Below are 9,368 nucleotides of genomic sequence, written 5' to 3'. Positions count from 1 at the left end.
CGCAAGGGCCATGCGGTCTTCCGACTCTTGCCCGAAGTTACCCCGGAGGTCACGAGAACGTGCACGAAAACGCTGCAGTCACTTCAAAGCACGAAACGCGGATCGCTGCAAATCGCGAGAGGGTGTTTCTCGTCTCCGGTGTTTCAAAGATGGAACCAGCGAGGTCTCTGGAAAAACCGTCCCTCCCCCAGGCGAATCCTTCCTGTTCCTTGTTTAGAGACCTCGCACGTTCCTGGTATTGACGTCTAGGCTGTAGGGTTTAGGGATTCTTGCGGTTTTACCAGAGCGGGTGAGAAACGGCCTTTCTTGCCACAAGAAAGGCCGAGTTTTCAGTGTTGCAGGGTATGTTACCTCGAGGGGTTACCCTGCGGTCACTTTTAGAATCTTCATTTTCACGGGAACCTGTATCTCGTAGGAAAAAAACAGATCACTCGCACGTCGGGCAAGTTTCCGAGTGGCATGCGCATTGGTCTTCAACATTCGACGGGTTGTACGGAACAGAATGAAAGTGATTCTGGAAAAAGCCACACTCATTGCGCACTGTCCTTCACCTAGATTTCTTAAGAATCAAAGGCGGACGGAGACATTGCGCACCACCAGTTCCTCGGAGCTGAGACCCGGGAGTCTCATCGGTGGAACGCACTCTGTGTTCGTTGTTACATTATTCACAATACTGGTGGTGTGGTTGATTACCAGTTGAGTCGGGTTGTTCCCTTGTTGAACCGACCTTGTGCCAGACGTTCTTTTAACTGGGACAAGCGATCACAGTTTGAAAAAAACCTGTCTGCCTGTTTTGGGTGTGACGGCAGTGTTGACGTAGGGTAAGAAAGAAACAGAGCGAATTGACCCTTTAGATCTGAAAGATATCCTGTTTGCCCCCACGTAACACAGGAAAACTCTGATTCTGCTGTGTGTGTGTAATACAGCGAAACTAACGCACTGTCTGCGGATCTTGTGTGATCTCTCTTTGTTGATATATATAGCTCCGTTGCTACATGCTTACCAGTAAACTGGCTGTAAACGTTGAGGGGATGCAGAAGCATATTGCTCGTAAACCGCTTTCTTCACTATTTCAGTGTACCGCATCTCGTATCGTTCTTTAAGTGAGCCAAGATACTCTCACTTTTTGTGCACCTTACATTCGCTTTTTTGATGCACTAGCCAAGAAGCGTCACAAAGTCTGCTCCCCGGTCCCTGATCATCTATATTATTGTCACCTCCCTGCCTACCGGCGGACTGCCATTTCTCCGTTCTTCCGTTCTCTCGGTTCCCTTCTATTTTCCTGTCAGAGGCGACGGCAGCGGTGACTTCGTGACTGGTTAGAGCCTTCCAGTGTTGGAATGGATTTTTTCTCAGAGAAATGTGTACGCGGTGCGGTAACAGCTCGTTGTCTCTGTACAGCGATCACCGTGTCATCTTGGTAACTCTTCACTGAAAAGAAAGTTACACCCGGGCAAGTGCCCTTTAGTTCCTCTTGCCAGAGGTATTTTACGCTGACGAAAATCACAGAGTTTGTTTCATAAGAAAAGGCGGCTTCGACAGCGTTCGGCCGCGCCCCCGAACCTGACCCTGGAGATCGCTCAGTGATCTTTTGTTGATGCTTCCGCACCTGGGAAAAAGCCACGCCGGTGTCTCCATGAGATGAGCCAAAACAAATCCCTCCACTTCCGCGATTCCCGCACCTGCCTTGCTGTTTCTTTCTTTACACGGGCAGGGACACGAGTGCGAACCGCCGACGCCACATCCAGTTGAACTACCTAGCACATGTATACGTACGCGCGTCGCGAGAGCAGACTTTCCACATATGTTTCTATCCGTTCAGGCGTGTACCGCCTGCTTTGTTCCCCGTCTTTCGAAAAAGAGATCAGCCACAAGATCTCTTGTGCATTTGCCTCGAAAATGTTCCCCGATCTTGATCAGCGCGACTAACCTACCCGCAGTCATTTTTTTCCCACATCCGCAGCCGTCTACACAACTGCACCGCTCACTGGACTCCAGCAGAAAGAGTGGCATTTTCCCCGGCCGTTTTCCTGAACCATTCGAGGCCAGCGGCTCGCCCCTCAATTTTACTAAACCTCCGTCTTTACCACCAAGAAGATATAGAAGATTCTAATTCCCGTCAAAACTCGTTTTCTGCCTTACACTTTGTCTCTACCCCGTGCTTGGAAAGTCAGTGAACCAACAGTCGTGATCAACCTGAAGCGGCTCTTTGTTTCGTCTTCCTGTGAGGTACCTACTACCTATCGCGGGAGAAATCCCACAAACACTCGACCGCTACTTCACCGTTTCTGCTCCGCTTCACTCGCCATAAATGCCAACTTCTATGCATCTCCACACGGTGAGAGCGGAAGCGACGGTGACAGCAGAGGCTACACACCCAGCAATGACGCTCATTCTGCCGCCGACGGCGCGCCTCAGTCTGTGAATTCCACAGGTGGCACATGCAGCCGCGGCGGCGGCAACGAGGCCGAAGAGCGAAGCGTAAAGAATGGGGAGTCGGCCTATGAGCAGAAACTGGAGCGAGGTGGACGAAGAAGTGAAAACGACGCACGCGGATGCTGTCGCGACAGCGGACACGGGGTCGTTCCCCATGAGCAGGAGAAACGGCGAGAAGACGACGCCGCCGCCTATGCCCACAAGCCCCGCAAAAACACCAGTCAAGAAGCCGATAAAAGGCGTAAGCAGCAACGGGGGAAGTGCAGCAACGGGCGAAACAATGTACCCCTCAAAGCAGAGAGACGTCCACGAAAGCCGGACAGCGTCGTCCACGCCGGAGGGACAGTCCCGGTTCCGGGCGTCGTCGAACGGTCTTGCGCCGGAGGTTTTCTTCGAAAAATGCCCACGGTGGTCGTCGCCAGACTGCCTTACCCCCGTCAGATCGAGAGACAAATGAGATAGATTTTCCTGGCCAGTTTCTTCAGACAAACGAATTTCCTGAATGTCCCCGACGGCACATAGGAACGGATTCTCGCCAGCGTTTCGAAACCGCCCGCGCACACTGAGTTCCGCAACTTCGATCGAATCGCGCCCCGAGTCGTGCTCGAGAAACGCGACAGAGGCCGGGGCCGCGGCAAAGAGTCCCGATCTATGCAGCGCGTTTTTCCCCAATTCACCGACAGCAAATGCCGCCCTACCTGCCGCTCTCCCCACCTTCTTCAGATGTCTCCACAGCGCTGCCACACTTGCAGAAACCGCAGAGAGAACCTCGCGAAGCGTCGGCGCCGGCGGCGCAGTTCCCGCGGGAAAGTGTTTTCTGAAGATCAGCACGGATAGTCTGAGCTGTACAGACACCCCTAGAAGGAGCGCCAGCGCGGCGACGACTGCCGCGGCGCGGCCTGCTCCGTGTTTGAGGAGCAGGTGCAGAAGCGAGCTGGCAAAAACGTGGACGAGAAGCAGGAGGAGAAGCACAAAGTAGTGCGGACTCTCTACGTCTCCTTGGAAACAAAGTCTCTCGACTTGTCCAACGGCTTTCCGCGCCTTCGCAAATCCAGGCAAGGCTCGCAGCCACGCGACGAGCCCCCCGTGACAGGCACGATCAGCCTCGAGCGAGGCTTCTGAAGACACACCCACTTGCAGGAGACGCGCCGAAGTGTCGACAATCAAAGTCTCTCGCCTGGCAACTCCTTGGCCTTCTGTCAAGCATCGTAGGTCCCCTGGAGCCCCCTCTTCCGGCCGCTTCGCCTCGCCTGACAAACGCTGGTACGACGCCAGATGCTCCGTGGAAGCGAAGCGAGGAGAAACCGGGCGGGGGTTGCTCGCTTCGAGATTCGTTCCAGGACACAGTGCCGAGGCTGAGGGGAGAAGCAGAGTTGGATCGATCGGCGTCTGTCCAGAAGAGAAGGAAGAGGCCCCACCGTCCTGCGCCGAAGAAACCATGCCTTCACACGCAGAGCGAAGCAAATTCAGAGCCTTGGACAGAGGCCCTCTCGCTGCATTTCGGTCGGGCAACGCAGCGAGGAACTCCGAGTCGAGGGCAGGGTCGAGCGCCGACAACACAGAGGCAGGGAGACTGCCCCTTTCTTCAGATGTCTCCGCCTGCATGAACGAGATGTGGGTGAGATCTTCTTCGTCTTCTAGCGAGTAAAATCGAGGGAAGGCCGGATACGCAGGCGAAGATGAAGACGGAGGAATGGGGGCAGCAGACGGCACAGAGTCAACACCAGAGGCGAGGCCATTCCTCGTGCTGGCATCAAGAGCTTCCGGCGATGAAACAACACTTTCCACATCTACAGTCATTCCAGCTCTCGCGTCTCGAGAGTTCCTCTTCCCCGATCTCGCACCGTTTTCTTCCTCTTCTTTGATGCCTTCCTCGCTTTTGGGTTCAGCATCTTCTCTGTCTCCTTTCCCGTGCTTCCCTCGCCGCGATCCGGTCTCTCCTACCTCCGTGTCAATCTCGCTTTCCCCAGACGTTTGTCTCCACGCCTCTTCTTTCCACAGTCGCCTGTCTAAGCGTAGAGGTTCGAAGCCTTCAGCGCCCGAAGCCGCTCCGCCTTTTCCAGCCTGTCTCCCGTCTTCACCGCCGTGAAGAAGAGCGGTCGCGTCCTCTTCTTCAACAGGATTCGAATTTCCACCAGGCGGAAACACCCACTCTGGATGCATGCGCTCGAAGGATCGACTCTCTCCAGCTTGCTCTAGAAACGGTTCGGCGGCCTCCTCGTCTGAAAACGGATTTCGACCTTCTCTTGGCCTCTGGAGCCCCACAGGTGTCTTCTCCGAGCGGGCGGCTGCGAAGGGCTCTTGGTCTTTCTCGTCTCCGTTGGATCGAATGAAAGGAGAGTGTGTCTCCGCTTCTCCGCAACATGGCACGAGCAGAGCCTCAGCTGGTAAACTCCCTGGAGGACGGGACAGACGCGAAGGAGAAGCGTTTTCCTCACTTGCTCTGTCTTGGCCCTCTTCCGGAAAGAACGAGGGAGACGGAGGACCTGAGCAGTGCGTCGCTGCGACGGCAAATGACAGCCGAGACCCATCCGTTGACAGCTGCGAATCTGGGCGATATGCTGCAAAATAATAAAACACGCAAAGGTTCCCCTGGGTTGTCAGTTTCAGAAGGTTGCCCTGAAAAAGAAGGAGAAATGCGTCAAGGGCGACGCGAAGCGCGAGGTAAAGACCGAGAAGCTTTCTCGGATGTTCCCCGTGAGTCCAAGGGAGTGTCTTACGACTCGTTCTTGCGTTTTCGTCAGTGAAAAGCAGCACTCGTTTTCGTATCTCGCACACTCTCAATGGCCGCCTCGCGTTTGTCCCGTATATGTGCGTCTTACGTCACTGAAAACGAGTTGTAAACGAGGACGCTGGTGAGTCTTCGTCCTTGAGGCCAGCGCCTGTTTCTCTTCCGCGCCTGGAGCGCCTCCGGAGGAGACACACGTCGGCAGCCAATCGAAAAACGTCTCCCCCGCCTCCGTTCGAGTGCAACAGTGCCCGTAACGGCGAACCCCCTCACCTGTGCAGGAGGCGTGAAAGGGAGACCCAGAGCCGGAGGAAGACGAGCGACGAGGCGAAGTCGTCGGGCTTGGAAGGAAAATTTCTTCGAAAGGCTGTTGAACCGCGAGAGACACTTCCTTTTTGTAGAGGTGCATTGCAGACAACATGGTCCGAGCCGAAAGACCAAACAAGAGGCAAGAGAGAAGCAGTAACAGGTAGAAACCCGGTAAAATCGTGTTCAGAACAACGCCCACCAGAGACCCAGACAGTGCGAGAGGGACCAGCAAATCGACCCAGTCCTGCATGCAGAAGAGGCACACAAAAAGCGCAAGGAAAAAAGCTCACGCACGGACCATTTCACATCGAGGAAGATTGAGAGCGGAAGGTGTGAACGACAACAGGAGGAACAGCGAGAGAATTCGACCACTGAGGTCCACCGGTAACGTCACACGTATTAGAGATGGATTCCAATCTTATTAACAGCTACCGCGACATGCTACAAAAAGCGGGAGACTTCCAGGAAACGCGTGACAGGAAGACGAGGCGCTCGAAGCCTCTTGAGGCCGATACAATTGCGCCCAGGAAAAAAGACACTGAGGCACAGGAACGCACACAGAACGAGACTTTAGAAATAAGGGTCACGCAGAAAGAAAGGCGAGAAAACGAACCAAGAAATAAAACACAATGTGGCGACAAGCCGGAGGCGAACATCGCCAGATGCCGACAGGCCGCCGACGCGAGTCTCAGCCAGAAAAGAGAAGGGAACTACGTGGAGAAGGAATCAAAGGCGAAAAAAACTGGCTACCGTCCGATGGGAGAAAACGACATTTTAGGAGAGATAGAGTGCTGCGGTCTACCTGCGCGACTGCTCGAGCGTTTTCAGCAGTTTGCCTTTCAAGTTTCCGATGCAGCACGAAACTGCAGAAGGAGGCTGCGAAGACCATCACCTGAGACAGAGAACGCACAAGACACAGTCAAGGTGGAAGAATGTCCCACTAAACACGTAGACTGAGTGCCGGTGTAGTGACGGCCTTGAAATGAAATGCATCTTCCCAGTGTATTCAAAGGAGGGTATGCAGCGCGGAAATCGCTTCTCCCTCCCACACCCCAAACCGTCGTCTGCACTCATGTTTGAAAAAGGCTTTTGGAACGTTTTCCCCAGGCTGTGGCCATCAACCAGGTTTTGTGCTCTTTGCCTTGTAAGAAGCGCTTACTTTGACACGAGCGTCAACACCAGCTTTTTCCCATTTTCGATGATCAATCGAGTCGTGTCCTCGTTTCTCGAAAACGCTTACTTTGCTGATGGGGACTGCGTAAGCCAGTTGCATGTGGCCGAGGCCCACGAGGAGGGCGACGAAAACAGAGCCGCCCCCGATCCCTCCTGCTGAGGCGAGACAGGCGAAGACGAAAAGGCCAGCGAGAAGGCAACAAATGGAGAAGAACGAGGCGGTCGGCAACACAGGTGGCGCCTTCTTCGCTTCAGACGGAGACTCGACCTCGTCTCCACGCCCCTCGATACGCAGCGTTTCCTGGTCCGCCCGCTTCCCTTCTAACTCCTCAGAACCGACGCGCGTCCCGCCTCCGGCTTCTGGAGCCCCAGCGCGGGGATCAGCAGAAGGAAGAGGAACCGGAGAAAGAGAAGTTTCACGTGGTGACACATGTGAAGGGGAGTCACGCCGAACAGACGAGTTAGGAACATCTGAAAAAGTTTGTGAGAAAGACGATTTGTCTCGCAGCTCCACACCGCCAGTCTCTGGTGCGCCTCGTCCATGAGGGCCTGGACCCCCCGACTGCTGTTGCGATGGAGATCTGCTGTGAGTTCGCGCTTGAGGCACAGAGGGGATGTCACGGCTCTCACGAGACTGCGTCAGGTCTTCAGCTGCAGTGGAAGTAGGAGCTGTGACGACCCTTTCGAAGGGCAGTGTCTCTTGACCGCCTGGAACGGTCCTATCGAAGGCGCGGTAACGGTCAGCCGAGCCTGGTTCATGGGCGTCAAACGGAGGCTGCTCTACCGGAGCGCGAACCGCCTCCACCGCTTTGGCAGCGTTTCGCAGCGCCTCGAGTTTTTTTCGGCTCTCCTCGAGGGCATCATCTGTGGTGTGCTCCCTCGCCTCCAACTCTGGACCCGAGACGGATTCGGCGGCAGACGCTATCGAACCTGAAGAAGGCAGGAAGTCTGAACGCGTCCCGTGTGTGTCTGGACTCTGCGAGCTTGCCATGTCGCCTTTTTCATCTGATCCACCTGAGTTCCCGCGCCGCTCTTCACCGGGAACCGTCGCTGGGTTCAGCGTCACAGATGCAGCCTCTGTATTGCGAGCCTGGGCCGGCGAAACGGGAGCCTCTGGTGTACGCGGGGACTGCAGCGTAGCAACGCCGTTTCCGCCGGCAGGCGCCAGTGTCGACGCGCCAGAAATACCATTTTGGTCGGCATTCGACTGAACAAGGTGGCTTGGAAACTGTTCCGGATTTTTCCGCGCCACATCTGGGGCAGACAAGGCAGCAGTTCCACCCAGGTTACCGGGCTGAACAGTCGACAACTGCGTGTCGTTGAAAGAAACAGGGGAAGAACGGTGTACATCCACCGGAGTCTCGGCATACTTCTGTGCAGGAGGGGCCACCGGAGTTTGGGTTCGCGGCAAAGCCACGTCGCTGTTCGCGGTATTTTCAATCAGAGTTGGCGGAACTGCCGGTCCGGCGAGATTGACGGCCGATATCGACGAGGCGGCCGACGCGACTGCACTTTCCGGAGGTGGAGTCTGGAAAACGACCGCTTTGGGTGTTTCTGAGAGGCGTTCCTGGCTGAGATTCGCGCGACTCCTCCGAGTCTGTAGCGGAGGAACTGGCGCAGAAGACGCTTGGTTAAAGTCCCTGTTTCCCGCAGAAAAGAAACCTGAAGCAGAGAATTTATCTCGAGCGGCATTTTCACTCTGCAAAACACCTGTGTCGGTGGCCGCTGGTGTCTGAGCAGCAGGTGAAAAGGGCAACTCGCGAGAGACAGGAGCTGCGAAAGCGACGGCTTGGAGACGGTTCTGCCTGAAAGCCGCGCCAGTAAAAACAGCGAGACACATACAACATGGAAGCGTCCACGCTGCCGGAGGCCAGCGGAGGATCTTAAGAGTTCCCATGGTAACTCTGAAAAAGGCGGGAAGCCGAAGTTTGCGTGGGATTCGGCCGCGAGATACGGCCGCCTGGCGAGTTCAATACCCGATCCCGTTCCAAACCACGGTGCTGAGGAAGGTACGGCGGCTCAAACCGCATGAGAATTCATGACATTGTTGTCGATTGCGCGTGCCAATTGAGAAAAAAACATTCCGAGAGACATGAGATTGGAAAGGGAGCTAAGAACGCGGCAGCGACAGCGCCTCACGAGGGTTGCGCGCTCAAGGCGTGGTGGCAGTGGTTTGCCGCCCGGAACGACGATTTAAGGCGTCTAAAACAGAAGTTAGTGGATAGATGTGACAACTTAGCAGTTTTCCAGTGAAGGCACAAGGAAACGCCCGGGTTTCGTCAGGTGCCTCCCGCTTCTGGTCTGGCGCATGCCATGTCGCTAGGAGAGCGTCGTGACTTTGGGGAGGTTGCGTACCGAAAAGGCGTTTTCTGCTTTTCGAGTTGCCCGTTCTCTTTGCCATCAGGAGTTTTTCTTCCCCCTTTCCTCGTCATCTCTCGCGCAAGTAACGTTGTCATTGTACTCTGGAAGTGGATGAGCATTTCCCGTTTATCCGCGAGCGGTGCGACTTTTCGCCGGGGTTACGAGGCTTTTGACGCGTGAGAACGACATTAGCCCCTGAAGAGGAATGCACACATGAAGACGAAGCAGGACAATCCTGTATTCGAGAGAAAAGTTTACCAAGAGGAAAAAACGCCCGAAGATTGCGTTAAACTTGTGCCACCTCTGTCGTCACCGAGTGTGCCTGCCGTCGCCCCGGCAGCGAACGCCTCTGAGCAGAAAA

General features: G+C 55.2%; 1 protein-coding gene across 1 annotated transcript; it reads right to left on the bottom strand.

The window, feature by feature from the left end:
- Positions 1 to 88: 88 nt before the first annotated feature.
- Positions 89 to 9,304, bottom strand: TGME49_311220 (hypothetical protein). The gene is made up of 4 exons (XM_018782661.1): positions 6,714 to 9,304; positions 6,276 to 6,365; positions 5,438 to 5,717; positions 89 to 4,997 (listed from the first exon to the last, which is right to left on the bottom strand). Exons 1-4 carry the CDS (start codon positions 8,541 to 8,543, stop codon positions 2,299 to 2,301), a joined length of 4,899 nt encoding a protein of 1,632 aa, XP_018635532.1. The 5' UTR covers positions 8,544 to 9,304; the 3' UTR covers positions 89 to 2,298.
- Positions 9,305 to 9,368: the final 64 nt, after the last annotated feature.

The sequence above is a fragment of the Toxoplasma gondii genome, chromosome XI (assembly GCF_000006565.2).
Source record: "Toxoplasma gondii ME49 chromosome XI, whole genome shotgun sequence".
Lineage (NCBI taxonomy): Eukaryota > Apicomplexa > Conoidasida > Eucoccidiorida > Sarcocystidae > Toxoplasma > Toxoplasma gondii.
This window is presented reverse-complemented; position numbering and strand designations above follow the sequence as displayed.

Excerpts from the sequence above, each read along its gene's own strand:
- TGME49_311220 (XM_018782661.1), bottom strand. The coding sequence starts at position 8,543 with ATGGGAACTCTTAAGATCCTCCGCTGGCCTCCGGCAGCGTGGACGCTT. Across the intron at positions 6,366-6,713 it reads ACGCAGTCCCCATCAGCAAA|GTGATGGTCTTCGCAGCCTC; the intron begins GTAAGCGTTTTC and ends TCTCTGTCTCAG. Across the intron at positions 4,998-5,437 it reads CTTTCACGCCTCCTGCACAG|CATATCGCCCAGATTCGCAG; the intron begins GTGAGGGGGTTC and ends ATTATTTTGCAG.